This window comes from Sitophilus oryzae, unplaced genomic scaffold, assembly GCF_002938485.1.
Source record: "Sitophilus oryzae breed Bouriz unplaced genomic scaffold, Soryzae_2.0 scaffold_1109_pilon_pilon, whole genome shotgun sequence".
Taxonomy (NCBI): Eukaryota; Metazoa; Arthropoda; class Insecta; order Coleoptera; family Curculionidae; genus Sitophilus; species Sitophilus oryzae.
Window position 1 is genome coordinate 169297 of NW_022145737.1, and position 24540 is coordinate 193836.

The 24540-nt window shown below is 32.7% G+C and overlaps 2 protein-coding genes across 2 annotated transcripts; one reads left to right on the forward strand and one right to left on the reverse strand.

Moving 5' to 3' along the window:
• Window positions 1-1829: 1829 nt before the first annotated feature.
• Window positions 1830-9832, reverse strand: LOC115881154 (lethal(3)malignant brain tumor-like protein 4). The gene is made up of 7 exons (XM_030898534.1): window positions 9333-9832; window positions 6802-9002; window positions 5111-5339; window positions 4880-5019; window positions 4568-4739; window positions 4140-4362; window positions 1830-2730 (listed from the first exon to the last, which is right to left on the reverse strand). The coding sequence occupies exons 2-7, from the start codon at window positions 8992-8994 to the stop codon at window positions 2193-2195; spliced, it is 3495 nt and encodes a 1164-aa protein (XP_030754394.1). The 5' UTR covers window positions 8995-9002; window positions 9333-9832; the 3' UTR covers window positions 1830-2192.
• A 238-nt stretch (window positions 9833-10070) lies between these two features.
• LOC115881164 lies at window positions 10071-23186 on the forward strand. Its single transcript, XM_030898546.1, has 10 exons — window positions 10071-10334; window positions 10433-10891; window positions 10954-11113; window positions 11594-11691; window positions 11761-11973; window positions 14642-14737; window positions 14829-14940; window positions 17771-18073; window positions 19210-19493; window positions 22482-23186. Exons 2-10 carry the CDS (start codon window positions 10450-10452, stop codon window positions 22640-22642), a joined length of 1869 nt encoding a protein of 622 aa, XP_030754406.1. The 5' UTR covers window positions 10071-10334; window positions 10433-10449; the 3' UTR covers window positions 22643-23186.
• The last annotated feature ends 1354 nt before the right edge of the window (window positions 23187-24540 follow it).

Below are 24540 nucleotides of genomic sequence, written 5' to 3' on the forward strand. Positions count from 1 at the left end.
TTCTTGCTCTTCCGGACACTTTAGGCTGCCTAGTATAATAACTATCCTTAGTAACCATCCTTTCCACCAGGAACACAACAAAGATGAGGCATAGCACCAATAACACACTCCACTTAAGCTTTATTGATGAATTGTTAGAGTCTTAAAAACACACACAAAAATCACGATAAGTAAAAAATGTATGGGCACTTTTAGGTTAAATCACTTGCACAACGTGTAATTTTAAAATTTCTATTTTTGGTGCGAAACCGAGAGTGACCATATATCTGGTAGTAGTTTATGTCACTTCAACACCAAAATAATTAGTTTTTTGCACTACAATAATAAATAATACCAAAAATCAAAGAGTTAAAACCAAAAATCAACCGACAAAATATGAAACGGAATCTAACCCAATATCTAAGTATGTACAGCTGATGAAGTAAACAAAAGTCCGCCCGTAGGCTGATCTTTTAATAGAAGGCATTGGGTGGTCTCTGTAATCAGGAAACTTTGGCAACACATTTTGCTAGGGTTGGGTAGAAAATTAATTTTCTACGTGTAGGTAGAAAAGTGCGTAGAAAATGTAGAATATTAAGAAAATGTATAAAATCTGAGAACAGGTACAAAAAGTTTTTATTCTTCCTAGATTTTTTTTATAATTTTACAATAGAAAGCCTGTGGTTTCATAAACTATTGTACCGCATGATCGAAAAAGAACGGCGTCAGCGATGGCTATGAAATGAAGATCGCTGTCATTTTATATGTAAAATTATATGGGAAATGTCAACGATCGTCATTTCCAAGCCAACTGGACTCCATTTTTTCTCGATCATACGGTAGTTTGTAGTTCTTAGTTCTTACTTTCATTTTGTTAGATGTAAGTTTTTGTTGTTAAGTTTATAATGTATCTAACAATACAGGGAATTTCGACAGACGACGTCCAAAAAAATTACAGAAATACAATATGCCTATGAATTCTAATATCGCAACAGTCCTGTCATGAATCCTCTCGAAGTTAATAGTTAAGTTTTTTTGACATACTGTATACTATCCATTTGTTAAATAATAAAAAACGATAAGATATATCGCTATTAGTTTATTTTTTGTATTAATCGATGTGATAAAAGTATTATTTGAAATAAATATAAACTCAAAAAAGGCTTACAATATACAAAACTAACTTTCTACGTCTGGACATGTAAATAATGTAGAAAATTAGTTGGTGTAGAAAATACTGTAGAATATATAAAATTTTCTACCTACCCAACCCTTCATTCTGCAGATAAAACCAAGTAAAATTGTGTGTGTACGTAAGGATTTAATAGCTGTTAGCTGTTAGTAAGGATGTTTGAAAAAGTTTGGTTTGAAATGTCCAAAAAGTCGTAAATAAAAAAATACTTTTTAGGCGTAAAAAAATAGTTTTTTACGCGTAACAAATAGGTTTTTACGTGTATCAAATAGTTTTTTATGCGTAAAAAATAGTTTTTTACATGTAACAAATAGTATTGTATGCGTAAAATAAATTATTTGTATTAAAACATCAATATTTTTGATAAAAACGTGGACTGCTCATAAGTAGACGTCGCGTCACTACGTATTTCTAAGCCTTTACCCCTAATTTTTAAGTTCTTATCTATACAGGGTGTCCCAGAAATAAGTGCAAGTATTTTAAGGGGTGGTAGATCTGGTCAAAAGAAAAGTTTTTTCTCTTTACCGTTTTTCAAAAGTCCAAAATAACCGAGTAATTTGAAAATGCCCAAAAAAAATGATTTTTTGCTAAAGTTTTGAGAACCACTGGATTTTTTCTGGATTTTTTATGTAAATTTAAGCTACTATCTATGTTGCCATATTACCAAGAAAATATATTTTTTAACTTAAAACTAAAAAAAAATCCAAAACTTTTTTCAACAAATTCCAAATTTTAAAAAAAAATTTCGCAAAAAATACCTCATTAGGTGTGTTTCTGCCGAAATATATTGCCAGTTAAAATACTTTTACTTATTTCTGGGACACCCTGTATATTATATTTGTGCCACGGCCTTGATTTTTTATCCCCAGCGCGCGTAAAGAAGTTCCACTTCAAAAATACAGCTCATCAAATTGTTTCGTGTTACTTTGAAAATTTTGAATAAATGGCGATTGAGACAAATAATACGTGAACATAAACAAAATTATCACCCGGTATACTGATAAATATCACTTTTCCCTCTTCACGTCATGTGCAAAATCGTGCGCCAGAACCTCTTCCTCAACAACACGATACCGTTGTACAGTTTGACAGCTGGCCCGACCTTGAAATGCAACAGCTGCACTATATCACGTTGGCTGAGGTGGAGCAACGCCTCCCCATCCACCTCATTGGCCAGGAAGTTCGCTACGCTCGATTCACAGCCGGGTATGGAACTGACGAAGTCAACGACGTCATCGGTGGACCATTCCAACGGATTATCGTGGGGTGAAACATAGTTGTTGAGGAAATCCGAGTGTCTCTTCCAGGACTCTTTTTCGGCGGGGTAGATTCGGGATTTTTCGATTATTTTTTTCGCTTTTGCGATCGATTGGTACTGTGTAGATGTGGAGGAACATTTGCTCGCGTCTTCTTCGCTTTTTTCGTGTTTTAGTTTGGGGGATACCGAAGGGTGTTTTTTCTTGAGTTTCTTTTCGGGGGGTTCTTCGCTGGGGGCGCTTTGTGAATTGGAGGCTTCCAGTTCTTTCAGCCATTTCGGTGGCCTACCTACCCTGGGTTTCCTGAAAAAAAAAATATTTTAAGAGTCTATTACGCTGTACTGTTCGGGTCGCTCTCAGGGGTCGGTTAAAGCGATATATATATATTCATATTTCAGAAATCTGCTTAAGGCTTAGCCCGATCCTGTCGTATTAAGCCACACGCAAAATTCCAAACACACGTGCTTTGATTAAGGTTTGATTAAAGTTTGCGGAGCTTCAGAATTTGTTACAAAACCATATAAATTATATATCACTGTAATCACATAACTTCAATCTATTTCCGTATAGTAACGGAATTTTAAATTGTCTTTATTTTCGAGAAAATTTAGTCCAAACATAAGGAATGTTTTGTTGAAGTTTGACCATCAAAATCTTAAAAATAAAGAAGTTAGTATAATCCTTTATCTTTAATTTCCTTCTTCATTTGTGTAAAAATAACTAGCCAGTTTTACATAAAACGTAATTTTGCTACTTTTTCGAACTAGTAAAATGGACTTTTAAGTTAACGTCTCTAACGTTTGCTGCCTTTGACATTAAGTGTTAATCAGACAATTTATTTCCTTCTGTCAGAAAACTAATTTGAATTTCGTAGTATAAATACTGCCGGCTTGAAACTTTATAAAGTTTATTTATAAAAATATCTCGTATTTCGCTCTTTAGTGATATTTGTGCTGATCTCTAATAGTTGATATTAATGGTAAGATGTCAAACTGATGATAAATTGATTTTTTAACAAAGTGTCGTAATACGACATGGAGATTTATATTGTTTTACATCACCATGACGTTTAACGTCATAGGCTATTGGTTAAAATCAAGAAAAATATTATTTATTAATTCATAAAATTTTACAGTGAATTCAGATATGTAATAAAAAATGGGGGTACCCATTTAAAATAAGTTGCTGTCAACTTCCGGTATTTCCGGAAGTGCGGCCATATTGAAAATAATTTTAATCGATAGAACAGTCGTTGTGAAACAATAATGTGCAAAAAATCTCCGATCTAGATATTGTAGTTTACTAGAAACTTCTAATGCACGCTCAGCCTGGGACACCCTGTATATCCTGGTTAAAAACACAAATCGATAAAATATCAAGATACAACTTTTAATTCGGCATTAAATGGCCTACACGAGTCTACTAACAAGAGAAAAACATTATTGGCGCACATGTCTTTTTTAAATATTCCAGTGATAACCCATATCCACGTCCCTGGTGAATACACTCTGTATAGGAGAACCAATAAAAGTTGGCGTGTATGTCATCAAAATATCCGAAGAATGCACGTCGCAATGTTGCCAAGACCACTTTTTTACTTTGACTCTCCTGACCAGTGTCAAAAAATTAATTATTAATAAAAAAAAATAATCTGAAATGGTGGATTGTAAGAAAATAACTATACTAAAACATACACAGTCATGTCTACTTACTGTTTATAATCCTTTGGTTCTCGGGACACAGGAACTTTGGCCTCAGGACTCCTGTCGGGAGTGAGCAACCTGTCAGGAATGATTTTGTCAGTGTCAACGTTAGCCTCCGCATAAGGACAGTACTTCTGACTGGAATGCGTGCTGTGTTTCAGTCCCAGTTTGTGTCCTTGTCCTCTACAACCCACCGTGGGACATTCCAAAAAGTCATAGACATCATCAGGAGCTAAAAGAAAATAACAGTAAAAAGAAAAAAAAACAATAAAAAAACAAAAAAGAAAAAAAAAGAAAGAAACAATAATAAAGAAAAAAAATAATAGTAAAAAGAAAAAAAAAACAATAAACAAATAAAAAACAAAATAAAAAAAAATAAATAAAAAAAATAAAGAAATTACATAGTAATGGTGAAGTGGATAATAAAAAATACTTACTCAAAGGTGGTTCCATGGGATGGCCTGTTTTTTGACACCAGCCCACTGGATGAATGTCGGGGCTGTCATCGTCGACCCAATAGCTGTATCTGTCAAGCCATCCGTCAAAATGGATTCTGATTTGGTGTTCTTTTACGTCATCTACCGTGGCTACCCTGATCAGGTGTGGAACCTAAGATTATAAATTATAATAATTATAGTAACATCTAAAATTTATAAAATTTATAATATTTATGGTATATTAAAAAATAGTCAAAAAAGGTACCTTCTAAAAATAGTGAATCTATGTTTTGTTTTACAAAAAAAACTTACTCTTTTGTCCACACATTCCAGTCTCATGCCTCTTTTGAATCCACAAGCAGACCGTTGTTTGAAAGCTCTTACTGGTGCTGCCACAGCCTTCTTTTCTTTAAGATATTTTTCCCAAGTAAAATTTTCAGGTGTCGGGTAATCTACAAGAAAAAATAAACATCAAAAAACCATACCAAAATTTAATAAAAAAATATATTTTTTTATAGATTAAATATTCAATTCACAACTTACCGCTAGGGGGAGTTAAATTATGTCCATACTGATCGCACCACCCTACAGGGTGGATGTAGGGTGACGTAGGGTCCGCCCAATAATCGTAAATGTCATCCCAACCGTCAAAATGGATCAAAAGTCTGTTGTCCATCATGTCTCTGACTGTGGCAACGCAAACCAATGCCGAGTCCTTCTTGTCCACCGCTTCCAACTTCATTCCTATTCTAAAACCATTTGGACAGATTGCCTGAAAGAAATCAATATTTTTTTTATTATTTGAAAAAAATACAATCTAAAAAAATCCGATGATTGCATTTAAAAAGTAGAATATTGTTTTATTATGAGTAAAAATAATACAAAAACCGTACAGGCAAGTTACAAAAAGGATATTTTTAATCCAAATAGAACATTGCCGCAAATAGGGGTTGCCACGTTCAAAAATTTTCCTATTACTTTATATGGGTCTGGCAACAATGCGTCGAGCATCTGTAGCTCCTATAATAAAAAAACTAAAAGTGCAATCTTAAAATATGTATTTCAGGAAAATATTTTAAGTTCTACAAGATGGCTCAAAAAAGCATGAGTGGATTGGGATGATTTTATTTAAATGGAACACCCTGTATATTATTCCATTTTTGTCTTCCTTTTAGATCAGTTTACATAGTCCTACGATATTATTAAATTGTTTCAGAAATATTAATAAATAAATAAAACAAATATTTAACTTTTTTAAAACAAAAATATTAAAAATACAAAAAAATGTTCTGAAATAAAAATTACACTAGGTAATTTACTATAGTTGGTCTGTACTTACTTTACTTAAATATACGTAATCTTAAACCATACAGGGTGTTCAAAGTTCTATGCCAAACTTTCTAAAATATAAAATAGCTTTTCTTGGTTTTAGAAAGTTTATTTTAGAAAGTTTGGCATAGAATTTTAAATACCCTGTCTGGTTTAAAATTACGATATTTATAGCAAAGTAAGTATAAACCAACTATAGTAAATATCCAGTATAGTTTTGATTTCAGGCCATTTCTTGCATTGATATTTTTTTTAAAAAAGCTGAAAAAAAATATATTTCTTTATTTATTTATTAATATTTCTGAAACGATCAAAACATATTTAATAATATCCTAGGATTATGTAAAGTGATCAGAAAGGAAGCCAAAAATGCAATAATATTCAGGGTGTTCCATTTAAAATAAATATCCTGATCCCACTAATACCTTTTCGAGCCACCCTGTAGAAGTTAAAATATTTTCCTGAAATACATCCTAATACATACTTTCGGAGTGGACTTATCCAAAATTCCTAAGTTTTTTATTATAGGAGCTAGAGATTTTCCGACGCATTGTTGCCAGACCATAAATATAAAGTAGTAGGAAAAACTTTGAACATTGGCAACCTCTATTTGCGACAACTTTTTGATTGGAACCCTGTTAAAAGTGTATTACCCTATTCTAAATATACCTAAAAATTAGATTTTGATAATAATAATAAGTATAATAATCCTGCAGCCTATTTCTGGTATTAAATTATTCTAAAAAATATATCTTTGATTTAGGTGTATATTTAATCATACCAAACATTTTTTTTTAAATAGTTTTACGGCAAAAAAACTTTAAAAAGTCATTTCGTTCACAATAAAATACATTTAAAAACTTTAAATAAATAAATAAAAAATTTTAAACAATTAAAAATCTTACCTGTCCAGCTCTGTTGGCAAACAAATGCTTCGGAGCAGCCGTGCTCTTCGTATCCTTCAAGTACTGCAACCAATTGAACGTCTCGTCGGTATACCCAGGCGGAGGCCTCAAAACATGCCCGTACTTCTCGCACCAACCCATCGGAAAAATATCCATACTATCTGCATTCACCCAAAAGTCATAGTTATCCGAGTACCCATCGAAATGCAACCTAATCCTGTACCCCACCGTATCCATCACAGACAGAACACAAAAATAGCCTGGATGCTGTGGATCGACCCCTTCCAGCTTCATACCGATTTTGAACCCATTCCTGTTATATGGAAACGGGTCTTTGAAGAGTTTAGTTGGTGCAGCTTTAGCACTGACGTGGGTTAGGTACTTTGACCATGAAAAACCCTTCTTTTTGCATGCCCAGGGATACACAAATTTGTCTTGGTTTGAGTGGTTTGAGTTTTCTTCGTCACCACTGTCTGCGTCTTTTATGTCATTGTCTGATTTATTTTTACCAAACTTTCTTTTTTGAGGTTTATTATTATTTTTAAGTACCGAAGAAGAGGATGCGTCGGGTGGTTTTTTAATGATGTTCAGACAAGCAATCTGACACTCGTTACTGCAGAAATTCGATGAAATAAAGTCAGATCTGATACCGTAACATCCACACTCCAGACATCGTACTTCTTTCTCCATATCTTCCTTGATTTTGGCTTCTTGCTGTTTTTTCTCAATCATTTTCTGGTGATCTTCTTCCAGAAGGTACTCGATCATACCAAACTCATTTACAATAAACTTTAAATCACTTCCTGGAAGGGTTCCTATACCATCCTCCCATTTCAGGAGTTTAGCTGCGTTTATGTCGCTCTCGCTGAAGTTAAAAATGTTCTTCGGATCCGGAACCACCTCAGGTTTGGGCTGTTCCTCATTTTTAACCTCTTTCTCGACCTTCACTTCGACTACCTCAGGAAGTTTACTGGTTTTTTCGGTTTTCGAATCGAAAAAACTTATCTCCATATCATCGAAATCCTTTCTGAAACTAAAAGCAGACTTTCTTCGATTCTTTTCTGGTTTTGAAGTTTTTGGTACGCTTGTAACAGCAGTTTTTTCCTCAATTTGACTGTTGGTACTGGTTATAGTTTGATTGGAATTATTTTGGGACGTGATAAACTCAGGTTTGTCCAGTTCAAACAAGGCAGAAGGGAAGTTTTTCTTCAAAATCGAGACTCCCGGAGTAAAAGTTGCTGTTTGCTTTGAATTGGCATTGTTGTCACTGGAAGAATTGCTATCAACTGAAGAAACCACAAGCCTGCTGTCGCTCTGGTTACTCGAGGACTCTTCAGCAATTGACAGTTCATAAGTCTTGTTGCTAATATCGTTTTTTTCGACTATAACATCAAGCTTATCAGCAGAAACCGCCGGTTTTTCTGGAACCTCGTTTTTACTCTGCAAAATACTTATCGGATTCCTAAAATTCGAATACTGCAATTTGCCATCCGAAATTTGAAAATTATAAATTTTTGGAATTCCTGAACTCCCAGAGTCGTTAGGTGGAACCGGCATCGGTAATACAGTGAATTTTGACTGTACTGAATTAGTTGTGGCTGTAACAGGAGGTCTGTTTGATTGCACCTTCGGCATAGGAGCCAGTAAAATTTTCTGAGACGACGTTCCGCCCTGTATAAAACCATTAGTCTGTCCTATCATCTTAACTTCAGTTATCTTAGTCGCATCTACTGCAAAATCTGCAGGTTTTGGTACTTGCTTCAACATTGTGACATAAGCAGAACCACCCTTACCCCCTGCTGGTACTATTGCCATCGGTTTAGGTAAAACCACAGGACCACGACCAGAAGTCAAAATAACATTTTTACTAGAGTTCGGCTTGTTTGTGTAGCTTGTTGTGATAGGACCCAAAATAAAGTTGTTATTATTGCTTTTGTTACTCATAAAAGAGGCCTTATTATTATTTTGAAAATAAACCAAAGGTAAAACTTGTGCCTTCAGCGCGGGTACAGCGTTTTTAGTAGAGCTGGAGCTCATTTCCTGCCCTCCTTGATTGTCCTCACACTTTGAAATTGTTATGTCATCAGAATGGTTTTCGATCACAAGTTTTGTTTTGCTGGGATCAATTTCCGCAGGTAAATCGATTTCGGATTCTACGGAATCCAGTCGGTCCACGGAAGAGTTTGAAGCCATTATTGTATCTAGAAAATGTTTAGTTATATGATAATTATATCTAAACAATAGAATTTTATTATCAGGGTAACATGAAATTATCTGATATTTACATTTTCTTATAAATTAAAATATAGGGCAACTATTACACAAAGGACGCTTACTGTGTATCAAAAATAACTCCAAGAACTAATCAGACGTCTGATATAAACAACGCCAGCGAGAAAAACTATAAATTTGCAAATCTGTGTTGTAAAACTGTTGAGTATAAACTTTTATGAAATGGCTAAGTTTGGTAATATCTCTATAGAAACTTTAATTTGAGCTTGATAAGGAGAAATTTCTAAACATAAACTTACCAGTTATTCCTATCCGGAAGGCCACTTTCCATGAAAAACTGAATTTTCCGAAAAATAAAACTATTCCCAAATACCCAAGAATAATTCCTCCAATAATTTGTACGGCGCGTGCGCAGTAGAAACTCGCGGTAGGCGGGGGAAGTGCGGAAAACTGTGTAATTTTCCCGCCGCACTAAATTTATTTTAGCATTATTCAAAAATATTACAATTATTTAATACGCTTACACTAAAATACACCGTTAATAAAGACCAGTAATTTTTTTACGATGAGGATTACTATCGCACCGTTGTGGTAAATTTCAAATTACCGACGGAGAGTGTCGGATACGGAACCGTTAATAATAAGATGGCGTTGTTGAGCATTTTAAAACAAGAAAATCAATATTATAATATCGTTTAAGATACTAAAATAATCAATTTTGATATAAAACGAATTCGTATGCTTTTGTATAGAAAATTAAATTCAAGGAGAAAGTATTCTACATTTCAGAGATAATAAATCTAAAGATGGCAGGCGGAATAAATGCAAAACGCACGCGCTTATTTTATTTTTTTTTTCGTCAGTGTTGCCAAGCTAGTCGTCCTTACCTAATAAGGTAAAGAATAACAATCCTTGGTTTTCTATTCAGAAAAACAATCAACAATATTTGGAAAATATTAAAACATAAATAAATATAGGCAAAATGATATAATATGATTTCAAGTTAAAGTGTTGTGAAATTAGTTCATTTATAACTATCGATATCGAAAATGGCAACATCGTTTTATAAAAACAGCTGGAAATTGGTTGTTTTGAGCAGATTCGACTTTGACGTTTTTTTGTGATTACCTATCTCAATAAATAAAAATACCGTGCATAGAACGGATAGAACGTAGATGGGATTATATAAATATCCTAATATTAACTAAGTTATACAGTGATGTTACCAACGAGTATTTAGATACTGTTGTTGACTATTATATGTCCAAAAAATCTGTACGATTTTCTATACATCCATTAAGGTAAGACGATGTCAATTAGAAATATTTTTGTCAAGTGGCGCAGTTATCAATAAACAACCATATTTAAATGTACTTACTCCGATTTATTCGTTAATTAGTGCAAAGCCGGTGTAAAATGGGGGGAGCTGTGAGTTCGGGACGCAATAATGACGATCTTATTGATAATCTACTTGAAGCAGATTATATTAAATCAGCACAAATAGAACGAGTATTCAGGGCAGTAGATAGAGCCGAATACTTTCTACCGGAGTTCAGAGGAAATGCTTACAAGGATTTGGCATGGAAAAGTGGAAATCTACACCTGTCAGCACCCTGCATCTATTCAGAGGTCATGGAAGGGCTTTGCCTAGCTCCAGGACTGTCCTTTCTGAACTTAGGCTCTGGAACAGGGTATCTCAGCACCATGGTCGGACTAATCCTGGGAACAAACGGGGTAAATCACGGGATTGAGCTTCATGAAGATGTCATTTTGTATGCCAACAGGAAACTGGAGGATTTTAAGAGGTATTCGGGTGCTTTAGATGAGTATGATTTTTGCGAACCGAAATTTAGGCAAGGTAAAGATTAAATATCAAGGGATAAATACTTGGTATATAGTTACTGTTTTTATTTTATTTAGGGAATTGTTTGAGTCTTACTAGTGAGTGTACTGCACTGTATGATAGGATTTATTGTGGTGCAGGGTGTCCAGAACAGTACAAAGATTACATGAAGAGTTTGATTAAAGTTGGAGGTGTCTTAGTTATGCCTATTAATGACCAACTTTTTCAAATAAAAAGGTAAGTACAATTATTGTTACCTTTGTTTCTATTTTAATATTAAAGCGGTTTTAACAAAATCGCCAATTTCCATGACTGTATGTATGGAAAGTTTTTTTTTGCACAATTTCAATTTTCTTAAATAAATAGTAAACGTAGTCCTAAAATTATGAAAATTTCAGAATTTATAGCAAATTTTATGTAGATTCCGAATATAATATACACATTTCAAGGCTTAGATATTTAGGTTTTGTGAGAAAATTATTTTTTTGGACCATTATTTTTGAGCAATTTTTGATAATGGTTGAAACGTTCATTACATCCATTACTGTTCTTTTAAGGATACAATAGCCTATATTTTTTTATTCTATGCCTTTTAGTTAGTAAATCAAAGCAGTTTTAATAAAATTGTCATTTTCCATGACTATATGCATGGAAAAAAGTCAAAAATGCCCATATTTGGCTATTTTTTACACATTTTGAATGAATATATTTTTCCAGAACAACTAAAGCAGAATGGAAAGCAAAATCGCTACTACCCGTCTCGTTTGCCTCACTTATTTTACCTCCAGAAGACTTTCAGGACTTTGTCCATCCAAGTAAGGATAAAATTGTAAAATAAAAATTGTTCTTAGACATTTTTTTACCATTTGTTTTCTTCGGTTTAGTTGAAATTGAACCACTGTCCCTGCAAGTGTTATGCAGAGCAGTGGTACGGAATATACTGAGAAGAAATATAGAAATTGACCATCCCCCAGCAAAGAGGGTGAAGTTCAGGGCTCCATCCAAAGAGCCCAAAAGAAAAAGAGTGTTGAAGAGGCTTGTTGTGCCGTTGTTTGATGATGATGAGAGTTCAGATGAGGACAGACACGTTAGAATTGGTAATTATTGATTTGATTTGGATATAATTTTTTTCTTTAAATTGTAGTTTTCGGATAATTTTTTTTTTGTTACTTTTACAAATTTTCTATATAAAACATGACATTTGTTTCACATTGTATTTACAATATGTAACACTCTCTACAGGGTGGCGCGTCTCGTACGACGCGGAGGTTCCAAAATGAAGAAGAAATGTTAAATTTCAATAAAAGCTGGAATTTACCTACCGGGTATAGCCTACTATCCTTGTTTATGTATTCTTAAAGTTGTTCAACCGACTAGACAAAATGTGCTGCCAACTGGAGGACAAATCGTGAACCTTTCGGGGCGGAGTCAAAAATATCGATTATTTTCGTTATTTTCCTCAGAGTAATGTAATAATATAGCCCCGGGTTTCTGCGAACTTTAATAGTGATCAGCTGATTAAGAAATTTAAACGAAACTTTTATTTTATTGTAAATTGTGGATTATTTTTGCCTGTTATTTAATACGGTTTAGAATTCTAAACCGTATTAACAAAGGAATTATTATTTCAATATGTTGGTACATTATTTATAATAATTTATGATAATGCTAATATTTAAAAAAAAGTTGCATACCTATTTTAATTTGATTTAATGCAGGTTTATAAAAGAATCATTTCATTCTAAGATTATTTTATTCTAAATTGTGTGTTTTACGATATTTTTTTTGAAAACATAAAACTTTTTACATTTTTGATGCCAACTAATTGGCATGGTATTATTGGTATGGAAATTAGTCAAGAGAGAAAAGAATTGGCTATAACTTGTAATTTTTCGAAAAAAACATATACCTATATCGCTGAAAAGCTTAAAAAAACGGCGCTTTTTATGAAGTCATGGCCAACTATATATAATCAACAACCATTTAAAAAAAAATATAATGTTTGTGTCATATGTCAAAAATGACAGGCTTTAGAAAAAAAAACAGGAAACACAAACTCATTAGGTATGTGATTATCTACAACTTTTATCTGAAACTTTTTGTCTAAAATACCATATGATCGAATAAAAATGGAGTCAGCGATGGCTATGAAATGACAATCGATGATATTTCCCATATAATTTTACATATAAAATGACAGCGATCTTCATTTCATAGCCATCGTTGACGCCGTTTTTATTCGATGATACGGTAGGTTATAATGGAATTAGAGAAAAGTTTTAAAATAGCCAAAATTTGTTTTTTTCGAAATATCTAGTAAGCTTTGAACTTCTCCGAAAAATCCGAAAGGCGCATATTTATGACCCTACAAAACTGAAATTATTCTTTCCCCATTTAACCGACTCTCTATCTCCAGTAGTTTCCGAGATACCCATAGAGAACATCGATCGTAGGAAACTCACCCTGTATAGTATTTAGAAACTAATAGAAACTAACTGTTATTACTATTTGACTAGATTAATTTGATTAATAAGACTCGATTAATTTAATTTAAAATAGATTTGATCAGATTTTTTTTTCGTATATTCTACTACCAGAAAACCAAAATTATATGATAACGCACTTTTCAACGAAGTTGAAGGAAGATATAGTGTATCTATCATAATACTTAATAGAATTATTACAATTAGAAGAAGAAAAACAAAAGAAAATATACCCAAAAGCTCATCTACAAAATAAACTAATATAATATCTTATAAAAACACTACACAACTACTTCTTGTATTCTACCCTGAAAAAATTATCAAACTTACTAATTAATCAAACAAAAAAGAAAAAATAACCAAATTATCCCTTCACCTACTACTTAACTACAAAATAATAAACTATAAAAACACTACTAAACTATTTCTGGTATTCTACACTAAACATTATAATTAAACTTAATAAAATTAATCTAATTTTACACTACAACCACTACAACTACAAAGAAATATGAACATTTTTTAAAACTAGAAGAAACAGAACTTCGATACGTGCGACCAGTATAATAGATCAAGCGGACAAAGAATATAAAATACTTTAAAAATGTGCATTCAGAAAGAAAAATATCTCGAAAATTACCTAAATAAACATATTTTTTTCTTATCAGTGAAAAGCATCGGCCTCGTCGGCCTTGCGGAATTTATCGAGTATTTACAATGGTCGAATTGTATAATTACCAGCTTTTATAGCATATCTAATAGACAAAAAGTATCTGGTCGATTAGTAACCAATTGGCACAGTCCGAAAATTATCGATTTTTATTTTCTCTGTTTTTATTGGTCGCTTCAAAATTCAGAGTAACAAAAAATATTTTTCTGTAGTAAAAGACTGTGAAATACGCCCCGCCATCTGGTGCTTTACATCCATAAACGTCTTAGGTTGAGCTACTTTAAAAATTCATATACAAGGCTACTATACAGTATGTTCCCGGATTGTCTTTACAAGAGGCCCCAAACTTTTTTATTATCGATATTTTGAGAAAGATGCATTCTTCATAAAAATTTTTGCTTGTTCTAAAATGGTTAATCCCGTTTATACATGTCCAAATTTCTATATCGTTTTAGAGAAAATTGCAAAAAAAATGAAAATATATGGTTTCTAAAAATCAAAAAGTAATACAATTTTGATTTCATTCTTTGATAGGTGGTTATTATTAATTTTAATGAGTTTTTTATTGATTTTCCCATATCTTTAAAATTTATCGTTTATTGATTTTTGTAGGGGGTGACAGAAATCACAATGCAGGTCGTGCAAGTTTTAGAAGCGACGATGGCGGAATATTTAGTTTCTTTTTAGGAATGGGGGGTAGGAGATCAAGTAAGACTTTTATTTTTATAATAGTAACTTCCTAAAGTACTTCCTTTTTATTTGTTTGTTATAAATTTTTGTATATTCAATTATTTATGAGGTGGAGATAGAGAAAGTTCTTCAAGTTCAAGCAGAAGAAATAGAGAGTCTAGAACTAACCAAGAATCTATGGAGGTTGATAGTAATATAGCTGAAGAAAGCTCAAATCATAGGTAGGTTTTTAAAGATCCTTTTATATACATACGTACTAGCGTGTACCCGCCACTTCGTTCGCGTTGAATTAATCATTTGTAATGGTGATGATAAAGTAAAGCAAGAATTTCCATTAACATACAAACTGGATAAAATTTTTTCACATTTATGACAGCATGAGAAAAAAGAATATGGCTATATTATTATATAACTTGGTAATATTTGAGGGGTAGTTTCATCTTGTTGGAATTTGACTTTCGAAAAATCCGTTTGCAAAAATAAGCTTTTTACGTCAAGCAGTTTAAGCAGAATCGTGGTTAATCAATTACCCAACTTTTTGGAACACCCTGTATGATTTTTTAAAAAATTTCAAAATATGTAAAAAAACAAAATAAATTATGCGTGTCCAAGCGTTTTCCCGAAAGACTAACCGTTTTTTAAATAACAAATATTGTAATATTTGAGGGGCGTTTTCACCCTCTTCGAAATTGAGATTCGTGAAACCCCTCCTTATCGAACCTCTACACCCCACAGTCAATCCGTTTGCCAAAAATCAGCTTTAAACGTCAAGCAGTTTAGGCAAAATCGTGATTACTCAATGGTCGTATTTTATGAAACACCCTGTATAAATTTTTAAAAAATCTTAAAATATGTAAAACAACAAAATAAAGTATACGTGTTTAAGAGTTTTATCCGAAAAACTCACCGGTTTTTAAGGGTGGTTTCACCCCCTTAGAATTCGAGTTTCGAAAAATCTCTTCTTATCGAACCTCTACACCCTAAAGTCAATCTGTTTTCCAAACATCAGCTTTTTACGTCAAGCGCTTTAAGCAGGATCGTGATTAATCAATGACCAGATTTTTCGAAACACCCTGTATACATTTTTTTAATATTTGAGGGGTTTGGTTTGGTTGAATTTCGAAAAATCCCCTCTTATCGAACCTCTACACCCTAGAATTAACCTGTGTGCCAAAATTGAGCTTCTTACGTTGAGTGGTTTGAGCAGGATCGTGATTAATCAGTGAGTCAGTCACTTAAGGATTTTATATACCGTATGATCGCAAAAAAACGGCGTCCAGTTGGCTGGGAAATGACAATCGGTGACATTTCCCATATAATTTTACATATAAAATGACAGCGATTCATTTCGTAGCCATCGTTGACGCCGTTTTTATTCGATCATACGGTATTAGTATAGATTAATAATCAATGACACATCGGGATACAATAAAAAACAAAAATTTAAATTAACACAATTAAAAGACAGAAATTATCATCGAATGTGTTTTCAGAGGTGACTGCACGCCGTTTTTTTATTGATCGTATGTAATTTATCAGCGTTTATCATGCTAGCAAGAAAAAACAGTGCTTATCACAACCCATTGTTTAGCCAAGTAATTTATAATTGATGGTTTCTTTGTGTATATCCAAAGTATTTTAATCTAAAAATAAGTTATTTATTTACTCGGTAACGGTCTAATTAAAACGGTAAATATTTATTTTCGTAACAGAGTTGCCAGTTCTAGGGAATTTTCTCAAGGTCTAGGAAAAATCAAGGCTGTGAAAAAAGGGATAATTTAAGGAGATAAAGACTTACGTTCGCCTCTTCCCGCGCTTCAGCTGACAGTTGTGACGTCATTGTAGCCCTTGTCAAAGCCTTCGTGGCCTTGTCATGATAGTGTGTATTATTAGTTGCCTATGGTAAACTTATAAAAATAACAGCTGAGAAATTTTGAGTTAATTATTTTGTCAATTTTAAATGTGAAAAAGGTGTCTTTAAAGTTTTTAGAGCTATAGAGTGTATAAATACGTTCATTTTGTGTTGTGGATTGTGACAAAGTGCATACTAAGTGCCCACGATTTTGTTTATTAATTATTTTAAAGCAAAATATGGAAGTACTCTAAAAAGAATGCTTGCAAAAGGTGATGCTGGGAAGTGCTGTTCTTAAAAATGCATTATCCGAGTATTTAATACGATTTATACAGTTAATTTTCTATACTACATACATATAAGGTGTTTAAATAAATAAACTAAATAATGAACGTTTTGCATTCGGTAACCAATAATGCACGTGTGTGTATTATTGGTTGCCGGATAAGGACTGATAACCATGACAAGGGCTACAATGACGTCACAAAGCGAGTAGTTTTCGCATGCACCTGGCGGACACTTTTGGCTGAATGAGCAGTCCTATTAGGTTAACTGTTCTTGGATAAATACCGTATGATCGAAAAAAAAACGGCTGTGGAATATGTTAACAAAACAAGGAATTTGCAGATTATTATTTTATCATCTACAGTTCATACCAAATAAACTTTTACACAGCGTTGCCCACTGTTACACATTTTCTTTTAATCAAAATATTTCAGGAAACAAAAATAAATTAATTATAAATATATAAACAGTTATTATTTACATCAACAAAACTCATCTTAACAGCACTAAAGGGCCATTACTACCGCTTTCCCTTTCAAAATATTCTAATAAAGTTGCGATGAGTTTTTTACGGCTATTAAGCTATCTTGTACACAATCGACACGAAAGAGAATTAAAATTATTGACTCAAAACTGACAACTAAAGAGACAGCTTTATTTATTTGTGAAAATACATAGAAACCAACGTCAACCCAGTACAATATTTTTTCTACTCGTAATAAATTCCTTGAAATAATAATTTCTGAATATTTTTTAAAACGTAACTTTAACTAACGTTTTATACACGACGATAAAATTGCATTATCGTCTTCTATAAAAAATAAATATTAACTTCCTTGCATTTTTAACATATTCCACAGGGCGTTTCAAATTTTCTCACCAAGTTTAATGGTTTAAAAATATTTTAAACACAGCACTGCTGAGGCACCGACTTCTCAAGAGGTCAGAGCCGTTATTGAACACCACCCCGATCCGCAAAACCGCAACGAAGCCAACCAGGGTCGTCCGGAAGGGGAACAGTCTCTGGACACTATAAATGACATCAGTGACGTGCTTGTGGAATGTCTCGAAGTGCTCAGAAGGGAGAGGGCAAGTTTGGAACGGCAAAGGGATGATTTGGTCGAGGAAATGGCCAGTCAGGATAACCAGGAGAACGAGAACGAGGAGAATGCACAGAGAGAGGTGGAGGGAGGTCAGAATGAAATGCAGAACAAAGAGTGAGTAACTAGTTTTAGCTGAGAGCTGTCATTTTTGAAATATGACTCAAACTTATGTTTTTTTTTAAATAGGATACTTTTGTATTATTTTTTATTTTTTATTTTATTTGTCTTGTTATGAGCTTTCTAAAAATATAATAAGATATATATAAAAAGATATCGAGCAGCTCTTCATTTTACTTCATAGAGCAAATGATTGTAACAGATATTTTATTTAGATTAAAGCTGCAAAAATTAGTTTAAATCGAATTTTATTACCGCTATGTTGGTCACATTGCGCCGTGTTCAGCAATGTTGTCTTTTATTATTTGACAATTATGTTAGTGTCAGTCATTATTTTGAATAATATCGTGTTGTTGTTGAATATTTGTGAGCAATTCTCGTTTTTTTGCCTATTTTCATAGTCTTTTTTTTTAAATTGCACTTTTAAGCACAAACAGTTCTTTTAAGAATTAAATTTTCGAGTTTTCGTATTGCATTTCTTGAAATTGCGTGTTAAAAATATGCCGAAGCATTTAAACAGTCGAAGCAAAGAGCTTGTAGCTTTCCTGTTTTTTTTTAACTATTTTGAACAAGAACGTGACAATAAAGGTCCTTTATAACCCTTGACTGCAGTCAGAAAAGTAAGTTTGTTTGATAAGCACATTATACCACTTTCAAAGTTAGTTTTTATTAAATTCTGTGATTATCAGTTTGTGCATTACTAGCATCCTCTTATTTGTTATTACCATTTATGGCGTTAAGGTGTAAGACGTACATCAATAAATAAATAACCCATAATAACGCTTATAATAATCTTCATAATGAACTAGTTTTTGCCAATATGTAATAAGTAAAATAAGCTATAAAACAAATAAATCAATTAATCACTAAAATATTAGTTATTAAATTAAAAATAAAACGGAAAAACTCTTTAAAAAATGATATAATAAATATATTGTTTGTTAATTTTAAATTAAACTTCATCTCATAAATCCACCACAATCTGGCAGCGCGGTCGCCATCGCTTGTCACTTAAAGTTGATCACGTGTATCAGAAATTATTGTTTTCCGATTACCATACTTAATCATTTTCTGAAATTAGACATACAAAAGGTCTTAAGATCTATTCTTCTCTACTACTATTATCTTTTCAGTGAGGCTATGGGCTCCAACAACCCATCGACCAGCGCAGCTCCGTCAAAGTCCAACGGAAAAAGAGAAAAATTTGACAGCGGTCTGGGCGACGAAATTATCGAAGCCAGAGATTCTTCAGATGATGACGACGAAGATGAAGAGGGTGATAACATGAAACTGGACGCCATCTCTAGTTGCGACGAGGAACAAGCCACTTCCGGCCTGGAGAAACGTCAAAAACGAGGCACGCGTCGCGTGGCCAAGCTGAGAAGGATGGATTGTCGGTCCCGTAGCCATAATCAAGGTTAGTTGTACCGAGTGGCCAACTAAGAATAGACGCCGGCTGTATCTCAGAAACTACTTATCGTATAACTTTGGGAAAAAAATTCTAATAAGTAAATCGACCAAGAGAAATCGCTGGAAATTATTTTCATGTTTAAAAAATGTCCACTAGGGGGCGTTTTTCTGATAGCCAATCAGAAAACAGGGGTTTTCTCAAAAATATGCAGGTGAACAGGTATTTTAAATATTACTATTGTAATCATGAAGAAATTTGTAATTTTTTTGATATAGAGTATTTTTCTCTATCTCATAAAATAAAGTGGTGGGGGAAGGTTACACTTGCTTTTATTTAAGCACGGATAACTCTGGTTTAGGTTACCCGATTTAAACAAACGAGGGCTCGTTTAAAAGAGCTTTTCTTCCTCAATGATCTCCAGTATAAATTTCGTTTCCATAATTTTTTTCGTGGTAGCTAGAGGGCGCTGTTTGACATCAAACAGATATTGCGCTTTTGCATAAAAAAATAAATAGTAGGTTATGTTTCTTTTTACACAGTTAACTAGAGCACAAAATTTCCAAAATATCAGCGCAAATCGCAACTTTCTATCTTCTCTCTAACCGGAGATAGTAAGAGAACAAATCATGTTAGGCTGCCGCTTAGGATTATATGGTCTAAAAATTATAGTAGTAGGCTAGGAACAGCGTACTACTAGCAAAAACATAACACTTTGAAATAAAAATTTGTCCAAAAATTTCTCTGTTGCGTTTTTTGCATTTGAGTGTATAATCACAGATTAGGTATCCTATAAGTATACAGATAAAAATCTTGTCCCTAATTCGTGGTACGAAAATTGTTTTTTATGGCGATGTGCAAACGAGTAAAATTTCCTGTGCGCAAAAATAAACTCGCGTAAAATAACAATAAACAGCGTAATAGAGAGATATCGCTAAACCGCATAGCGTGCATGGACGTTAATAAGGCCAGGTGTTATTTCCTTTACGTGAGGTGCTATTAACTCTCTTCATTTATAGTTATCGGATCGGAAAGAATTCTGTTCGCGTCGCGTCCGCTATTTAAACTTAACCTAACTTTGAATTTAAAACTTGAAATTGTTTTGTTTACTAGGTATTTTAAAACTAAAGGGCTAAAGTGCTTATTTCCAGTGCTTTATTGTTCAACGTCTGCCAGTGGGTTTAGGGCAACAAGTAACAAATTCTCTTAGAAGGGTTAAGTCCAAGGATACTATAGAGATAAGGATAGTTCGATTCCTATCTTCCTGCACTGTCAATTTTTTTACGTCATCTACTGACCGAGTTGTAGTTGGCGCTAAAGATTTTAGACAGTGACAGTTATTTTTGCATTTGACGGACGAGCGCACAGTGCGTTGAAAGATAAATTTAGCGGGACAAAAGCGTTTGGTTAGAAATAAGCCAAAAAATGTGTACTGATAAGAATAAATAGTAGACATTCCAATTGATACAAAAATGCATGAATATTCTTTGTATTTCGATACACTTTTATCAACCAAATTTGGTCGTTTTCTGCTCAGCAAGGCAGAGATCATACGAAAACAAAATATTTACAAGTGCTCATACATTTTATTAGAAAGCCAAATTATGTTGAAGATTGCTAAAGGTATGTACTTTTCTACTGTACGTGTATTATTTGTTAAAATCCTTCCTGCCTTTGTTCTGCAGATATCAAACTTTCACTTTTTTTTTCAAATATCGATATATTGAATGATGTAGATCTTTTGAGTTACCAATAGTTACCAACACAGGTAGTTACAGTCACAGGGAGTTCAAGCTTAACAGATGAATGCCCAAAAAGATTCATTTCAATCGGATAGTATAAAAACAAAACAACTCCATCAAAAGACACTGAGTTTAAAAAATTGTCTTAGATACTTACTATATATGAATTTACAATTACCGAGTGTTAACATTAAAATTAAAATATCTATCTTATTTATTATTTTCAAAATAAAATATATTTTTATAAAATAAATTATAGAGGGTGTCACAAGATTACAAATTAAATAAAAAAAAAACTGCTAAAGAGTTTTTTGATATCATAAGTTTATGTATTTGGTAATAGTTTACAATACGGTTTTTGTGTGTCATGTACGAATAATATCATAGTTTTATTATCCTGTATTTATTTATTAATAAATTAAGTTGTTAATAAATAAATAAATTTAACCATATAGTTGCTATATATTAGACCATTTGCTACGTTCTTAGATTTTAAGTCCCAAACATTGCTCTTGAGATTTTGTCCCGCTAGAATAACCATCCGCCGCACTGTGGAGTGCTGGTCAGCGCGTGACGTAACATTCCACGGCGCCTACGACAGCGGCGATTTGACGCGATCGAACAGTCCTTTAGAATATATACAGTCCTTGGGCTAAGTCGTCATCTGCTGTAAACCTAAGCCTCTTTATTGGTTCTTTAATATTGGAAGAATAGTGGAATCCATATTTTGGGGCATATTTATTTAATTAAAACTAATCCCAGCTACTTAAATATCAAATTACCTAATAAAACTAAAGTAATAATTCAAAACGATTCAAACATAACCTAAAATAAAAGATCTCGCCGGCCGGCCCCGGTTGTCAAATACCCGCACATGCCCATTTAAGCAATTTTTAAACGTTATTTAGAAATAGCGTTTGGTGTAATTGATCCGCATATTACGTCAGGCGGTAACGTTATTAGCGGGTGTTGCGTTAAAAATTGACTCGCGCATATCGTAACCATGATAAGGTACGCGTAAATACTGCATGACGCTATTCGGTTTTCCGATATCTCTCTAATAACTGTGCCGGTCAGGCGCTGTGAACAATTTTACAGGCCATAAGTGGGCGTGCTATGTAAACTAGTAACCTAACTAGTGCCCGATTCCGAAAATTGGAGCCACGAAAAACAATAAAGAAAAAACAAAGTTTATAATCTGTATAATCTGTATTATAATTGATGTGGTATATTATTATATTTTTGTTTTTTCTAGATAACAGCAGTGAATTTGACACTGAAGAAGATACGAAACAAGTTGACAATGAATTGAAAATGTATCAGAGCCCATTTACTGAACACATGAAGGCCAAAATTCAGGAGTTGCCGCTGCCACTGATCCTGAAGAGATATTTGAATTACTACAGAGAATTCTAGGTTTCTACATACTTGGAAACATAAGTTCTCGTTTTTGGTCTCTGTATAAAGGAAAAATAAGGGGTTTTAAGGAGAATAGTGATTGATTTGAAGTGTTTATTCTACAGGGTGTACTAGAATTAAACAAAATGTTTTTTATATGAAAGGAATTTTTCATTTATCATTTAATAAGGAATCTAAATTTACTGAAACATATTTTTTGAACTAGAATTTTATAAATTATTTTATTCAGGAAAGTTATCATCTAGGATAATTTTTATACAGGGCGATTCACGGTGATCGTGTTTGGTTAGGCGTTTTTGGAGAACCAGTGATAGGATTTTTTTGAAAATTCGGGTTTTTACACAAAGGCACCCGCTTCATCTGTCTAAATTATTTTCAGCGTTACAGTGTTGCCGCTTCATTTCAAAATTGGTAGTATCTTTGTTATTTTAAATGGAACACCCGGTATATTATTACATTTTTGGAAACTACTTTGATATCTCATAATTTTTCTATTATACCAACCTTTATCTATCTCTACTAGTTTTTGAGATAAAAAAAATAAAATATCCGTTCCAATTCGGCATATTAGATAAGTCGGTTTGGATTGGTTATATTCGATATGTCTAAAAAACCGTTTGAATATCACACAGGGAGATCAAAAAAATATATATTCCGTTTATTATAAAACTGCTCAAATATTTGTTATTTTAAATTCAACCCCAAGTATATTATTTAAAATATCGTATAATCGTATAAAAAATCGTAAAAAAATACATAAACCTTCTGGTTTCTTCATTAAAGCCATTTAAAAGATAATAATTCTATTTATATTATAATTGTTTCGTTTAAGGAAAATCATTACCATGACAAATATTCAAACTTTGTAAGTATCAATTATTTTACTTGCTAAATTTCTAAATTTGTCATGGTAACGAAATTCTTGAGATGAAATTATAACTAGTATATGTAATATAGTCAACCCCAGAAACACGCCTATGAGGATTTTTTCGCGAAAATTTTTTTTTTGAAAATTCGGAATTTTTTGAATTTTTTCTTTGATTTTTTGTTAGTTTTTAATTAGAAAATTTTTTTTCTTGATAATATGACGGAAAAATAAATAAAAATAAATAAAGACAGAAAATCCAGAAAAGGTCCAGTGGTTCTTAAAATTTTAACAAAAATCATTTTTTTTGGAAAATTTCAAAGTAAAATAACTCCGTTATTTTGGACTTATTTGAAAAACGATAAAGAGAAAATATGTTTCTTTTTTCGAGATCTACCACTCCTTAAAATACTTGCACTTATTTCTGGGACACCCTGTATATTACACATGTTTTATTTTTTATCTCAAAAACTATGAGGTAGGTGAACAGAATAGGGCAATAGAAAAATTATGAAAAATGTAATAATATACCGGGTGTTCCATTTAAAATAACAAAGATGCTATTACTTTTAATATGAAGCGGCAACACACGCTGAAAATAAATCAAATAGATGGACTTTGAATTACCCTGTATTATAACAGAATGGTAAAGTAGGTCAAATAAACATATTTTTATTTTTTTTGAAAACATTTTTTTTGATATAGCTTATTAAACTAAGATTAACGGGCTGTACTGTATAGGATGTCTTATTTTTTATCATTATATCACTATTCTTCTTAAAACAAAGAGAATGAACTCAACACACGTGTAGCTATGGTAGATACATTGTATCATCTACATATTTTATACTCAATTTAAAAAAAAAAGAATTATTATTATAAAGATAATTGACTATATTGTTGTTCTTTTTAGTACGTAACCGTACGTTTTTCTTTACTTTGTTTTTTCGTTGTGATATAACCGAGGTTTACATAAAGAACTATATACTGAACACGTTACGCACAGGGTGTTGTCTTGATGTCTCGCGCT